Here is a 16431-nt window from a genome sequence, read left to right on the forward strand (position 1 = left end):
GTCACTTTGTCAGCTGGTTTTGCTTAACTATTATTCTTTGTTTCAAGGTAAGGCTTGTCAATGGAGCATGGGGAAATTATATGTACAAATGACTTCTTTGTAAAAAAAAGATTAAAAAAGAGATAATCTCTAAGGCAATATTTCCTAATCTAGGATTGTCCTGGGTGTCATGGGAGTCATGTTATAAGGGGTCCTTTTCATTAAATAAGAAAGGAAACAACAACAACAAAAAAAGGAGCTATTTAATGAATGAAACTGATTTACTGTGCATGGCTTGCATATGTAATACCGGCTTCATTATGTAATACTGACAAATAGTGTTTAGGGTATGTTTTACATATAATGACTTTATACAAACCTAAAGAGATGATTTCTATGGAACTAGCAGACCCTGTTAGAGGATTTCATCTGAACCAGTTCTCATAGAGAAGCATTTAGAAAAAGTTTACTCTCTGTGTTGATTCTTACGCTAGAAGATAATCTGAACTGTGAATTGATCACTTCTTCTGAATACCTGGCAGCACTGGACAGAGGACACTTACTATAAACCCTATCTGCTACTTGCTATTGCCTTTAATCTCTTTAATCACTGAATGGGTGTTGCCTCAGACAAACTGAGACCTGGGAAAGATCTTAGCTTAAAAAGGCCAAAGTCTTCCACTGCATCCTAGGCCACTGCCAATTGTCTTGACTTATGTCTTGCCATTGGACCCTGATAACTCTGGAGGAAGAAGTGACACTGATGACCTTGCACAGCTCTGCCTCACTTAAATCCAATTCATTAGCAAGCCAAAACATCACCCTCCCAATGTCTTTGGTCCTTTCTGAGAACAAAGGACGAACACCACCACCACCTAGCAACATTGCCTGGCCTGTTTTAGGTTGAGTGAACTGCATGTGGTAAACTCATAGTAGGAGATGGACAACATACAGGAATAGATGAGTTGCCAACAGATTGTTGGAGGAAAGTTCTGAATAGTAAAATCACAGATACACTTGATTGTTTTAATAATACTCATTTCTGATTTGATGCAATATTTTATTGTTCCTTCCTTAGAAAGTTTTTTTGATTGAATCATTGATCTACCAGTGCAGCAAACAGCTTGGACTTGAGGTAACTTCAGAAGTTTCCAGTTTTATCATACTTTGGGGGGGAGACAAGAGTGAGCAGAACACATCATTACCATTGAGAATTCCTGGACCCTACCTCCCCAATATTAAGGTCTGTGTTTAGAGCTTGGTGGACCATGGGTTCTGTGTTTTCCCATCCATAGTTATAGTTCTAATTCTGACTGCAATGTAAGAGTTCCCTAAGATTTAAAGTGGTATTCAGAAAGTATAACACCTAAGCTTTATTTAATCTGGTACTATATTGGTAAAATGTTAAGCTAGTGAGGCTCTACTAATAAATATAGTTATTTGTGTAAGGACGAAAATGAGAAGCAATAACAACTTGAGAAAGAATGATGTATTTGAGAACATTTTTAATAAATAATGTGACAAAATTATTTTTCTGATTATTGAATCCTCAGTATGCAAAATTATGGCTAAAAAATAAGAAGTTCTTACATGAACATAATGAAAACATTAATCACATGGATTGTTCCCTTAGTACTGCACAGCCTTTCTATGTAACTCTTTAAAAATTACCTAAATGAACACTTTTAGTTTTTGGTACATACCAAACTTTAAAAAAAATTATTTCAATGGGGCTAGTTCTGATAGTTGTCCATGAAAACACACTTTTTTTTTTCAATTAGCACCAATGACAAAATCAAGGAAATTTATATAACAAAAAAGATCATAAAAAACTACAGACAGAGGGCATCATTTGGCAATTCTAAACAATTAATGCCTCTATTTGAGCTTAGATGAAAATCCTGTAATTTTTGCTATATTAAACTTGCAAATTTTCCAGAACCCCAGGAAAAGTGAGAAATGTTCTGTCTATGGTCCACAAATAAGTACGTAAGTTACTTTACCATCTGTCATCATTCAAATATTCCAAATACAAATAGCATTAATAAAAAGATGAAGAAAAACTTCTGAACATTTTTCAGTAAGACAAAAAAGGTTAATAGTTACAATGGTTTACAAATAAAGTTTAGTGATTGTGCTTTTAAAACCAAAAAAAAAAGATAAAAAAAACAGTGCATTACCAAAAAAAAAAATCAAACTTCTTTAAGTGGCACTTCTGTAAGGTGAACTGACACTTCCAGAAGAAATTTTTGCCAGTTAAGATGGTGCCCTTACTCAATTGGTCATTAAAAACCATCTATTTGTTTTTAATATGTATTTATAATTGTTTTTAATTGAAAAATAGAACAAGGTTTTTGCTAGACTTATGACAATGACTAGACAACCAGAGATCCAATTGGCTTAAAACTTATCTATCCAAAAGGATGTTGTTTTTTATTTTTCTCTCTCTTTTTTTTTTAAAGAATGTACTTCAATGACCGAAAGGAAGACAAAAATAAAGTACCAACAGGGGTTGAAAAGAATATATATTTACAATATGGTTCCTCCCACCCCAAATTTCTTGTACTTTTGCATTTACCTTACACCCCCCTACTTCCCCCTCCCTACTTTCCCTCCCTTCCCCAATCCAGCAAAGGATGAGATGAGAAACAGATTAAAAAAAAAAAAACTTGTGTGGGGAAAAAAATCCCAACCTTTTTTATGTTATAATCTGCATTAACAGTGAATTATAGAAAAAAATACTATATTAGACAAGCTCTTTCATGAAGTTGACTGTATGCAACTTTGTGTCCTTTATCAATAATGTACCATACTTAGTATATAAGCAATGAGTGAATCTAAGTAGCATCTTCTGGGAGAAGGTACCCAAGATGCACATGTTGCCATCTTCTGCACTTCCACCAACTTCGGAGCTTAAATTCCACTGTACTCCACAGGTAACTTCTTCCCTTGCTGGGGATCAGGTATAAAGATTGGGGGCACATGGAGGGAAAATAAGAGGCTTTTTATAGGGAAAAATATTAGATCACAGCAATACAACTCCCAAAGGAACTTTTAAAAATGATATTCAGAGGAGAGGAATAAAGGAAAATTTGTACACTCTGATTGCACTGAACATAATTTCTGGTGTCATATGTCATCAGACAATAGGCTTCTTGAGTGATAATTTTCACATTAGATGACATAAGCCTGTTAAAAGCATCTCTTATTTTCTTCAGCTTTCAGTTTCCTGTAAAAGAAATAAAATATTGTAGTCTTTTAAAAAATATGAACATTGTAAAGTTTCTTGAAACTCCTGAAAAGGAGAATGTTCATGGGCACAGTGAATTCCAGTCAATTAAAATATTACTGCTTTAGGACCTATTATATTCTATAATCTATAGCAAATTATGTAAGAATTTTTTCCCAAAGCTTAATATAAAATCCTTAGAGCTTCTTAGAGAATTAAGAAGGGCATTCCTAATTGTCTCATGTCCCACTCTTTGTTTATTTAGTGTAAACAGAATGTTCATTGCAAGAAACAATTTGGGGCCAAATATATCTGTCAAAAGATTAGTCATAAAGGCTACTTTACGAACAGGGGAAAAAAAGCTTTTAGCCAAATGGACATAATGTTCAAGAATTATGATGATAAGCAACACATGATGGTACCAAAATCAAGTATAATTCTTCAAAACATATTACAGTATTAGAAAAGACATTTCTCTAAACAAATCCTTCTTGCTTCGAAAAATGTGGTTTATATAGCAATGCAAATCTGTAGATAAACACATGACCTATAAGAAACTGAATAGTGGGGAATTATAAATATGAACAATACTTTAAAAATGACTAGTAGGTTTCTAGTAGTACTACTGACTTTCAAAAGCCCAGCAATGTTTAGAGACATTATTGTGGGTTGAGAGGTTTTTCTGAACTTCACTTTGGGAACAGATATTAAGTAGGCATAAACACATACACAAAATCTTGATTTTATAATTGATACCTCTAATTCTTCATTATCCACTTCTTTTTCAAATGCTCCAAGCACTTGCATTTCTGCAATATTCCTTCGACCTACATTTGCTTGATCTCTTTGTCTTCCTGAACCTCTAGATGACATTGAGCTTGAAGAACTTGGATCTCTGGGATTATTTGATGTTGGAAATGTGGGTCTACAGTATGGTAGAATATCTTCTGCATAATATAATTAATATATGTAAACAACATGGAAAACATATTATTTAAAAGTCATTTTGCAATCAAAGTGCAAAAAAAATTAAATTGATGAAGATCACAGACTCATATAATTCAAAAGTTGGAAAGGACTTCGAAAGCCATCAATTTCAACTAGTATCTAAGCATTTTCCTGACAGCATCAACCAATGGTCATCTAGCCTATGCCTGAAGACCTCTAGTGAAGATCAATCCACTACCTCCTGAAGTAATCTGCTCCACTTTGGGGATAGTTCTAATTTTAAGAAAGTTTCTTTTCTTACCTTGAGTCTACATCTTCCTCTCTCTGTAACTTCCATCCATTGATCCTAGTTTTGCTCACAGGGCTTCTACTTGACAATGACTCTCAAGTTTTCTGTTCTTCAGGGTACACACCTCCAGTTCCTTAAAGTAACTGTTCCCTCAACTTTCTGGTTGCCCTATTCCATGCCCAACAGTTTATCTATGTCTTTTCTAAGATGTGGTAGTTAGAATTCTTGATTAGAACATGGTACAGCAGTTCTTCCCCATCCAAGACACTGAGCTTGCCCGTGGTATTCCCTCTGCCTCTTTATTTCTCTCTCCTCTCCCACCCACCCCACCCATTCCCTGTCCCCACTAAGACTCTTAATCTAGCCTAGGAGAGCACTAGATTCTTTGGCTGTCATTTTACTCTTGACTCACTAATAGTCACTAAATTCCCCAGATATCTCCCCATAAACTGTCTAGCCACATTGTCCCCATTTGGTTCTTGCAAAAGAGACATTTTGAACCCAAGTGTAGCACTTTTAATTCATTCCTATTATATTTGTTTTATTCAGTTCAACCTACTACTCAGCCTATTGAAACTATTTTGTATCCTGTCATCCAATCTGTTAAGTAGGTCTTGTTGTCACCCACAAGCTTAATTCATTCTATGGTTTTATTTATGGGATTGATAAAAATGTTGAACATCACAGAGCCAAGGACAATTTTCTAGGCTAACCCACTAGAGCATTCCCTCAAAATTTAATCTGATGCATTTTTCACTACATTTTCATTATAGATAGTCAACAAATTTTGAAACCACCAAACAGAAGTATTGTTTAACCCACATCTCTCTCCATCTGGCCTATAAAGATAGCATAAGATAATCTGTTGAATGTTTTGCTGAAATCAAATACTGTATCTACAGGATTTTCTTGTACCAGTCCACTAACCTTGTCAAAAAGAGAAATAAGGTTAGTCAAAGCAGAAATTTCTCCTTTGTAAAGTCATGTTGACTTTTAAGAATCATTGCTTTCCTTTCTAAATGCTCACAAATCAGCTCTTAAAAAATGTTCTATAACATTATTAGGAACATGCCAAATTCATTAGTCTAGTTTGCAGAGTACATCTTCTTCACCATAATAAAAATCAGAGCATTTGCCCTTCTTTAGCCCTATATGGGTCCTTTCTTATTCTTTAAGAACTTTCAGAGATGATCAGCAACAGCTTAACAATCACATATGTCTGATCTTTTAGTACTGGAAAAAAAGTTGTTCTAGGCCTGATCAATGGAATTCACTGAAGGAGCCTAGCTGTTGTCTTACATAAGAATAATGATGACAAATGAGGGGAAAAAATACTCAAAATGTCTAATGATATATGTAAGAATGATGCTATTCCTATCTCTTTCCTCTCTGCTAGTGAGACATATATTCTGAATTGTTTTTCCAACAGTGAGGATGGATTTGTGTTTCTATATCTATAGTCTCTGACTCAGTCTCCTTCCATTATGGGAGATGAAAAATAGCAAGAGACCCAAGGTAAGTTGCACCTTAGAATCTATCTAGGATAAGAGATGATCAAGACAATATCAATTCAGGAAATACTTCCTTTGAAGTGAATCAATCATTATGTTATTTAAGTCAGCATGCCTCTATTATAGTGAGTCATGAAAACCTGGAAATTATACCAGGTGAAAATAAATTGGAGGGTAATAAAACAGTAAATGCAAAAAAATAGTGACTATCTATCTTGGAATCTACAAAAAGGGAAATGGAAAAATAAGATTTGGTTGGTACTTTTTGGGCACTGTCAGGGAAAAGGCATGTCTGAGTCTTGACAGCCAGTCTCTATTCCTGTTTTATGGGCCTCTCATAGTGGAGAAGAGAAAATAATTCATTAGGCTACCTCAGCTTCACAGGAACATCTAATTTCTTTGCTCAAATTTTATATTCATCCAATAATATCTATAATTTGCTCCTTGGAATAACAACAATAGCAGCTACCATTTATAGAGCACTTTAAGGTTGGTAAAGTGCTTTACAAATATTATCTCATTTTACCTTCACAACAACCCTGGGAGGTAGGTGGTATTACCCCCATTTTATAGATGAGAAGACTGATACAGACAAAGTGACTTGTCTAGGGTTACACAGCTAGTAAATATCTAAGACTAAATCTGAACTCACATCTTCCTCACACCAACTCCAAAGTGCTCCCTGCTGATGACTAATTTTGGTTCTAAAGCCAGATTAATTCTGAAAATTAATATTGGTTTGTAAGTTTGCCTTTTGAGAGACTAATTAGTATAAATCATTCCCCAGGGCTTGAGCACTCCTAGGAGGTGGGGGAATAGGGGGAGAATAAAACAGTTTCTCAGCCTGCACAGTAGGGGCCCAAGTCTTAGACTGAGCTGAAGAGAACTACATATTTTGTGAGACTTAACTTGAAATGGCTAGCCAACTTTAACCATTATGTTATGCATTGAGAGGAAAATGCCTGATACAGTGGTGGAGTCCTGGCCATGGAACAAAATGAAGCTAACTGACCCATAACAGAGTCAAATATATTACCTTGGTCTCACAGCAACACTCTCCCACCAACTGAGCTAACCAGCTACTGTACATATGCAGTAAAGAGAATAGTAAAAATAAATGTTTCCTTATAACCTCAGTTAATATTTTCACTAAAACAAAAACATTACCTTGGACAAGATGAGTTTTTGCTGGTGGAATTTCTCGCTTTGATGCCTTGTTTCCTCGTGCTTTTGCATCACTTTGCAGTTCTTGTGAATCTCTGTGATCTCCTGGATTTGTCCTCATCTCAGAAACTTGCCTTCCATCCAATGCTTCTCTCCCACCTCTAGCTCCTTTTCTTTCTGATGATCTGTCTGCTCTTGGTTCTACATTGGGGAGTTTTGGCAACATTACAGGTCGTACCTCTAACTGTCCTTTGGATTGGACAGTGGGAGATTTTATAGCAGGTGGTGGCACTGGAGGAGGAGGGAGATCTAAAAGAAATATTCAGAAATGTTAAATACTTATAGTATATTAGATAGAAAACCACACAATTATCTCTACTGACATTGAACCACAATCTCCTGTATCCCACAACTGAAAGCTTATAGGTCAGTTGATAACTGCTGAAAGTAACAAAATTAATCATTTTATATTCCATATAGTTTTTATTTTTAAAATCCTGCTTAATATGAAAATAATAAAGTTTTTAGTTTTAAAGTCTCTCTCTTTTCATTTGCTTTAATCTACTCATTTTGCAGAGGAGAAAAGCCATGTTTAGATCTATGAAATGACTTGATCATGGGGCATACACCCACTGATAGAGACATAAATTAAACCCAGGTTTTACACGTGAGTATGTGTAAGCAGGCTGGTTAGACAAGATTCTTTACCCAACAGAGGAGGGGAGATACACAGATTTAGCCTTCTAGAGTAATGGATTATCTATGTAATAAATCCCTTGCCTACAAAGAAATTCTACCTGTTCTCCCTCTCCCCCCTACACACTGCTAATTCTGTTCTAACCTATTTGTGACTGACAGATTTCAAGGTACTTGAGGTCTATTTTGCTTATATTGGAAAGAGACTATACTACCTTTGCCTACCTCAGTATAAAACTTCCTAGTGTCTGTGCCCCCTTTCCTTCTTCTGTTTCTTTTACATAATCTAGAACAGGTCTGCTGCTAATTTTCAGTGTTGCAGTTAGGTGTGCTGCTTCATTTCCCTGAAGTAGACTAAAGTAAGGACCTAAGATGGCATTGGGGTAAGGAACATGCATTTTGTATTTTTATGGGTGTGTCTACTAAATTGCATTCTATATTATCAATAAACCCTGTAGTTAGATAAATTTAACATGAGACTTTGTTTCTTAAAATCACAGTCCTGATTAGAATGGTGTATATATTTATGTAAGATTTCAGTTTTACTTTCCTTAATTTCACGTAGTAGAGAAATATTTAAGATAAAAGAATATGAATAAAGTTCGTTATCTGGATAATCATAACTCAGAAGACAGGAGCTCTATGAATATTAGGCCCACTATTAACCATTAGGTCAGCAGGATTAGAATAGAATCTCTTGATATCAGTTCAATCCAATCTGATTCAAACAAATACTATTAAGTGACTATTCATTAGCTCACATGGTCTCAATTGGCTAAAACTGTAAATAAAAATCTACATATTAGCAAAAGTTTGTGCCCTGAGGAGCTTGAACATATAGATGTGGAATTTATAAATTCCATATTATGTAGAGTTCATATGAATAAACTTGTTCATAATACTAATTCATACGATCAGTTCTGCTATAACACATTTACTAGAATCTAACATGTGGTAGGCACTTTGCTAAACACTGGAGATTTAAAAAAAAAAGAGGCAAAAGACAGCCTCTATCTGTGAGCTCCTCAAAAAGCTTCTCATAGAACACAGGATTTTATGTGTCTTAAAGTAAACCAGGGAAACCAGGTTGTGGAGGCCAGGAGGGAGACCATTTCAGGCACGAAACACAACCAGTGAATATACTCAAAGTGTGGAGATGGAGTGCTTTGTTTGAAGAAAAGCAAGGAAGTCATTGTCACTATATGGAAGAATATGTGATTGGGGTGTAAAAAGACTGGAAAGGTAAGAGATGGGGCAGGTTCTGAAGGGATTTGAGTCCCATATAAAGGATTTTATATTTCATCATGGAGGTGATAGGGAGCCAATAGACTTTATTGAGATGGTGGAGGGTTATATGGTCAGACCTGTGCTTTAAAAAAATTATTTTGACAGCAGAGTGGAGAATGGACTAGAGTGTGGAATGACTTCTAGCAGAGAGATCAACCAGCAGGCTATTGTAATATTTCAAGTGTGTGAAGTGATAAGGGCCTGTACCAGGCTGGTGGCATTGTGGGAGAAGAGAAGGGAGATTATGTCAGAGATGTTTTGAAGCTAAAAATCAATAGGCTTTGGCAACAACTTGGATATGGAGAATGAAAGAGTGAAGAGCTGAGGAAGACAAACACCTCAACTGTGAGCCTGGGTGACTGGGTGGATGTGGTGGTACCTTCAACTACAGTAGGGAAGTTAGAAATGTGGGAAGGTTTTAGGAAAAGATAATGAGTTCAGTTTTGAACATCTTGAGTTTAAAACGTATACAGGACATCCAGTTCAAGATGTTCAATAGGCAGTTGGAGATGTGAGACTGGAGGTCAGCAGAGAGGTTAGGATTGGATAAGTAGATCTGAGTTGACAGCATAGAGATTATAACTGAATCCACTAGAATTGATGAGATCACCTATTGAAATAGTAGAGTAGGGGAAGAGAAGAGAGCTCAGGACAAAGCCTTGGGGGATACTCATAGTTAGCAGGCTTGACTTGGATAAAATCTAGCAAAGGAGATTGAGGAATGGTCAGGTAAGTAGGAAAAGAACTGAGGAGAGAGTAGTCATGAAAATCTAGAGAGCTGAGAGTACTAAGGAAAAAGAGTAATCAAAAATGTCAAAGGCTGCAGAGAGGTCAAGAAGGATGAGGAGAATAGGTATGTCATATTTGCTGAATGAACTGATCGGTCCTAACATAGAAACAATCAAGGCTCCCAGGGTACTGAGAATAATATATTACTCAATATCTTTGCAAAAGCTTTGTCTGTTGTCTGCATCTTCCTTTGACCTGCCTTGTTACTGGCCTTTGCTCTGGTTCTGGACTGTTGATTTTGTCTCTGCTATTCAATCCTACTAATAGCTTCCTTAGAGTGTATAGTTATGCCCTTTGCCTAGGGCACTTCTTGGGCTTTGGAATAAAAACATAATTTCTTCCTTTTCATTGCATGGGCATGAACTTTGCCTCTGGACCTTCACAAATTCTATTTTGGTATTATTGCCTCACCCAGTCCATGAACTCATGGTACTGTGCCCTGTTAAGTCCTTGGCTATCACTAAGGGAAAGTCTTATTCGCCCCACATTTTGGGTCACAGCTAAATTGGACAATTGTGGCTATATACTGCTTCTCTCTGGATCAGCCCTCCTTAACTTCCAAATAGCTTTCCTTCTATAGGCTTAGAAAGAGAGATTGATAGCCAACTCTCTTTAGAGCACTATGGCCTATTCATCTCAGGCAAATTCTGCTCTTACTCATATTGCTCCATGAATCAGTCTTCTAACCAATCACCCTTGCTGCTCTTCTATCCACTCATACAATTCTTGAATACAGTCTATACATGAATCACTTTAAGTATGCAGCATTTAAAATAAAACCTTTTAACAAGGTTAAAGATTTCAGGGCACCTGAAATAATAGTAATAATTTAAATAAACACTATGTAAGCACAATAACATTAACAGATGGAAAAGGAGGACTGATTCACTGAATAAGAAAGCCAGTGATACTTTGACTGGAATCAAAATGTTGATTGAAACCTTAAAAAAAAGTAAGAAGAAGTAAAGCAGTTAGCACTGAACAAGAGAAAAATAATAAATGATTATTCCAAATAGTAGAGTAGTGGGTTTCAAAAATTAGATTTCCATATGAAACCTCTTTTTTTAAGTCTTATTACCATCTATAATTACTCCCTTCCTAACAGTGCTCTGATTTTGCACTTGTCTGACTGATCCTAAAGGTTCTCTTATTCCCCATCACTGACATAACACACTGAAGAAGGTGGTTCAATTAAAATCCCCTTAGCTAATCAGCTTCTGACTATACCTACTAGCTTCCATCTACAACACTCTGCCCCTCACCCCAATGTGTCCATAAAGGTTTTTCCCTGTTGAACAGACCTAAATACCAAGCGAATTTCATAGTCAAACATGTCCCAGTGGTTTCAACTTAGCCAAAAATGGAATAATGAGTGATCCCTTATGGCTCTGGATTTCTGTGATGCTAAGATAAATCATTCTTGGTAGAAGCTTATTGAAAGTTATATTTAGAACAGCTAGGGAACAGTTTTGCTGAGCTAGGTAGACACACACAAAATGTGTAAAAACATAAGCACTGCTGTTTTGCTCTCTGATTTTCATTTCTTTGTCTGCTATTTATGTCTTGGGTGGGAAGAATAAAATGTAAGTAAGAGAGCTGAAGAAAAAAGACCAAGTATATATAGTCCTTAGTATACAGCACTATCTTGACAGCTCAGTAGTTTTAAATTTAAAGCCTTATGAACAGTTTTACTAGGGAGTTCTTTGTACTGGAACATGAATTAGCTTCACTACTTAAAACAAGATTGCTAATAAGAAAACAAATACCAGGATGTTTTTACTGAAAGAATATATAACATCAGCAAATGGACAATTTCTTCTAAATGAACATTTGGATTATAAAGCATTTACCATTTTAGAGATGCTTCAAAATAGACGTCTTATTTATAGGAAAAGTTAGTATCAGCAAGAAAGCCAATAATAATACATATGTGGGAAATTTCACGCATGTATACCTCAAAGCTGACAGTTCAGAGATATATGCCTTGGACATGTAAATTCTCCCTCACTAGAGGTCTTCCAGCAAAGGCTAGAGAAACAAAGGCTGGATAAATTTGTTGGATATGTTGTAGATTGATTGTTCTTTAGGTACGGCTTAGACTAGATTGCCTCTTTCGTTCCTAAGAACTGAAAGCCTACAATTCTATGAGAAGTAAATGGGGAATGAGGGGTTGCAAAGTTCACTGTTGGAGAGAGTGCCCATACTAATGAAAATCTAGATTCGTTTAAGTTCTAAGTACACATAGGCAGGTCTCCTCTAGCCTTAAAAAAAAAAACCAACAAAAAAACCCACCTTTCACTGGAGCCAATTCTTCCTTCAAGATATCTCTTTTTCTCAAATTCCTAGAAAAAAAGCTGTCTTTAAGGTTGCTTTCACTTTCCTGTCACTCTTCCAATCTAGTTCCAATCTTTCCACTTAATTTAATACACTTTCTCCAAAGATTTCAACAATTTCTTAACTGGCAAATCTGATAGTTTTTTGCTTTGATACTATCGACCACTCTCTCCTTCTGTATGCTCTTTTTTCGGGGGGAGGGGTGGCACTTTGTACCCCTACTACTCTTTCTGCTCCTCATTTCCCTCATCATTCATACCATACTGCCTAACTGCACATGTTTCTCAAGGTCCTATCTTGAAATCTTTCTTCTTTCTTCTCTACGCTCTTTCTTGGTGATTATCACTCACACACAGATCTATTTATCTAGCTCCAGTCTTTCTTCTGAGATTTAATCCTGCATTACCACCTGACTATTGGAATTTTAATACTGGATATCCCAAAAACATCTCACAACCAACACAGAAATTGTCATCTGTTCCCCACAGTGAATCTTTCTACCAAATTTCCCTATTTCTAGTAGTCCTTCCAGTCTTGCAGACTTAGAACCGTAGTATTCTCAACGCCTCATTTTCCCTCACTCTATGTAGCCAATGTTGTGATTTCAGTGTCCATATCTCTTGCTTTTGATACCTTCTCTCTATTCACATAACCACCAGTGTGGTTCAGGCCTTCATCACCTCTCTCCTTGACAATTATAGTGGCCTTCTATTTTCTTTAAATGCATGTCTAACTAATCATGTTACTTCCCTCCTCAACAGACTCTAGTGTTTCCTTATCGCGTCTAGGATAAAACGTAAATGCCTCTTGCCTGTAAGGCCTTTCGTAACCCGGCCCCACAACCTCGCTTTTCACCTACAGCATTCCACTCCCTACCGCCACAAGGCAAATAATCCAAGCAATCCGGCCTTCTCTGTCACTCACACGCGGTACTCCATACCTCCCATCTTCCTTGCCTTTGCGCTAGCTCTGCCCCATTCCTGGGAGGTCCTCCTTCTTCGCTTCTACCTCATAGTGTTCCTTGCCTCCTTTAAGATGCAGCTCCAACACTACTCACTTCCTACACAAATCTTGCTGGGTTCTCCCTTGCTGACTACCTTGTAGCTATTTCCTATTTCTTCTTTAATCACTTATACAGGTACACACTGGTTTGCTCCAATAGAATGGCAGCTCCTTAAGAGCCGCAATAATTTCATTCTTTGTCATTTTTATCACTAGGATCTATTAAAAATAATGCTTAATAAATGCTTAATGATTGACTATCACACTTACATAATGTGCTGCATGCACAAATAAAGTATTTAAAGTCAAAATTCCATATATAGTTTCCTTTAGAAACTGTAGCATCAAGAATACCAAAAACACTATCCTCAATAAATGATTTAATGTTATCACTACATGCTAATCAGCACAAAGATTTTAAAAGTATAGAGATAGGGATTGGACCTGTGATTTCATCAGTATAAGGGACTCCTGAATAAGTTATAGCACTTGAACAAAGCAGATCAAGACTTTGCAATTTGTAGTCTTAAAAAGTTGTGGTGTCACACAGCCAGTATTTTCCTGGCTTTGAGACTGGCCCTCTATCTATCTACTATGCCTATACAAATTAAATCAATTAATCAGTGTAATACTCTAACATCCTTCTCATAAAGCTAAATTCAATATAACGTGATATCATCTTCTACGGAACAACACTTGAAAGAAAGTTGATCTAATCCCCTAATTTTCAAAAGAGGAAAGGTGACTTCTTCCACGTTATAAGCCAGTAAGCTTGAATGACTTCTGATAATATTCTTTAATGCACTATTAAAGTAGGCATTTAGAAAGGGAAATAGTGATCATCACAAGCCAGCATGGGTTCATGGGTTCATCAAGAACAAGCCATACAAGACTAACTTAATTTCCTTTTTTGGGGGGAGGGGGTAAGAGTTGGTAGACTGACAGTTCAGGGAAATGGCACAGACATAGAATAATTAGATTTCATCAAGGTGTTTAACAAAGCATCTTTCCACAATACTTTTGTGGATAAGATAGAGACGTGTTCATAACAGGCTGAATGACTGCACCCAAAGACCAGTAATTAATGGATTGATGTAGCCTATAGGAAGGTATCAAGTAGAATATCATAGGGAAGACTGATGAAGTTATCCATAACATGTTCATTAAAATAAAGATGACAAAGTTTTGAAGGACTCTAAATATCCTTGATGACCAAGATAGGTTCTAAAAACATTTTATAGGCCAGAATAATGCATCAAACTGAATATAATGAAACATAATGATAAATGGAGGGATTTCTAAAATAAGTTTAAAAAAATCAACTACACAAGTGCAGGATGAATGAAATGTCACCACACAATAGTTCATGGGGGGAAAAATCTGATGGTGTAAGGGGTCTGGAAATAACTGAATTAACAGTGGGATGTGGCAACCAAAAAAATTAATGCTGTATTTGGCCATGTTAACAAAAACACAATTTACAGAATGAGGATAGTTACAATAGTCCATTAGACCACATGGGAAATGGTATATTCAGTTATGGGCATTACAATAGGGAAAATGTGTTTAAAAAAACAAGCTGGAGTTTATAGAGAGAATGACCAGCATGGTGTGGGAACTGGAAACATGCCACATGAGGATAATCTGAGGATCATAGCATTTAGAACTAGAAGGCATTTTATAGGTCCTGTAATCCAATTCCCCAATAATAATAATAACAACAATTATTATTACTTTTATTTTTTTAAGATGAGGAAATTGATGGTGATAAGTGAAGGGACTGGTGGCAAGGGATTAATGAATTGTGTGGTATTTAAGCCTAGCAGAGAAGAAAATTAGGACAAGAGATCATTTGAAGCATTTAAAGTTCTATGGAATAGGTATGCAAGGACATTATATAAAGCAATGGCAAACTTTAAAGTTTTGACTTGATATAAGGAAATATTTCCTAATAATTACAGTGGTTCAAAAGTGGAAAGAGCTGACTTAGGAAGGAGTGAGTTAGATCTTCATTATTTGAGGTCTTTAAGAAGAGGCTGGATAACTATTTGTAATGGATTTTGTCAAGGGATACCTGCTCAGTTGCAAGTTGAACTACATGATCTCTCAGATCCTTAACTCAGAGATTCGGTGCTTCTCTGGACAGAGAGTAAAGGGTCTTGGGCTCAAGATCCAGTTTTGCTACTTCAAGAGTAGCAAATTCAAAAGTATGACAGTGAAGATGATAAAATAATGGGTTTTTTTTCCCCATCTTAGATACAAGTCCTACAACACATTTCCTTTGTAAAGACTAATTGAATTGTCAATAAAATACTGTGTTTTTTCAAATTATTGATGTTTTAGAGGATCTTTTATGGAGGCAGGAAGGTATAATGCCATTTTGGCTTTGAGGGCTGTAATTTTGTTCATTTGTGCATTCAACAAATGTTTCCCCCTTTTCAGTTGTTTATAATTAGATGATCTTTATATATCCTCCTAGGTCTAATGTTCTCCGATTTCCTGACTGAATTAACAAAATTTAGGATTATAAAATAATGAGACTGATTTCCTCTTTTTGTTCATCCTCAACTACATGAGAATTTATACATCGAAGTAAGCCAATAGTGAAGAACGGTGGTGGTGTTGCCTGGATCTAAGAAACCCTGGAGAGAAGAAATGGCTTGAGGCTGTAAGTGTACATACAGAAAGGGACAGCTAGCTGAGGGGGTTGAGGAAGGAGAAGAACATCAGGAAGCAGACTGAGAGATGTTCTAAGAATAAAGTAAGTGAACCTCCCCCTCCCAGATCACTGCCATGTCATGGCAGAGGGGCTTGCATATTTCAATGAAACACTATGCCATGCAGGGTTACCCAAGATCGACAAGTCATAGTGGAGAGTTCTCACAAAAGGTGTTCCACTGGAGAAGGAAATGGCAGATCACTCCAGTGTCTTTGCCAAGAAAACCCTATGGACAGTTATTAAAATGATAAAAAAAAAAAAACAAAACATGGCACTCTCAGGTCAGAAGGTGTCCAGAATCCTACTGGGGAAGAGTAGAGAACAACCATCAGTAGCTCCAGAAAGAATGAAATGGTTGGGCCAAAGCCAAAAGGAAGTTTAGTTTAGCTGTGGATGTGTCTGGTGATGAAAGGAAAATCTAATGATGTGTAGGAACACTGAACATAAGATCTGTGAATCAAGGCAAACTGGATGTGGCCAAACA

The 16431-nt window shown here is 36.4% G+C and overlaps 1 protein-coding gene across 1 annotated transcript in view; it reads right to left on the bottom strand.

Moving 5' to 3' along the window:
* Nucleotides 1-1467: 1467 nt before the first annotated feature.
* The window catches only part of ROBO1 (roundabout guidance receptor 1), a 480872-nt gene continuing 465908 nt past the window's right edge, over nucleotides 1468-16431 (bottom strand). Inside the window, exons 28-30 of the mRNA XM_078147422.1 lie at nucleotides 7124-7429; nucleotides 3965-4155; nucleotides 1468-3208 (exon numbers count right to left, since the gene is read on the bottom strand). Of these exons, the coding sequence (XP_078003548.1) occupies nucleotides 3194-3208; nucleotides 3965-4155; nucleotides 7124-7429 (512 nt within the window). The 3' untranslated portion in view covers nucleotides 1468-3193. The remainder of the gene's footprint in view (nucleotides 3209-3964; nucleotides 4156-7123; nucleotides 7430-16431) is intronic.

The sequence above is a fragment of the Phascolarctos cinereus genome, unplaced genomic scaffold (genome assembly GCF_003287225.1).
Source record: "Phascolarctos cinereus isolate Bilbo 61053 unplaced genomic scaffold, phaCin_HiC Scaffold_7;HRSCAF=346, whole genome shotgun sequence".
NCBI classification, from domain to species: domain Eukaryota; kingdom Metazoa; phylum Chordata; class Mammalia; order Diprotodontia; family Phascolarctidae; genus Phascolarctos; species Phascolarctos cinereus.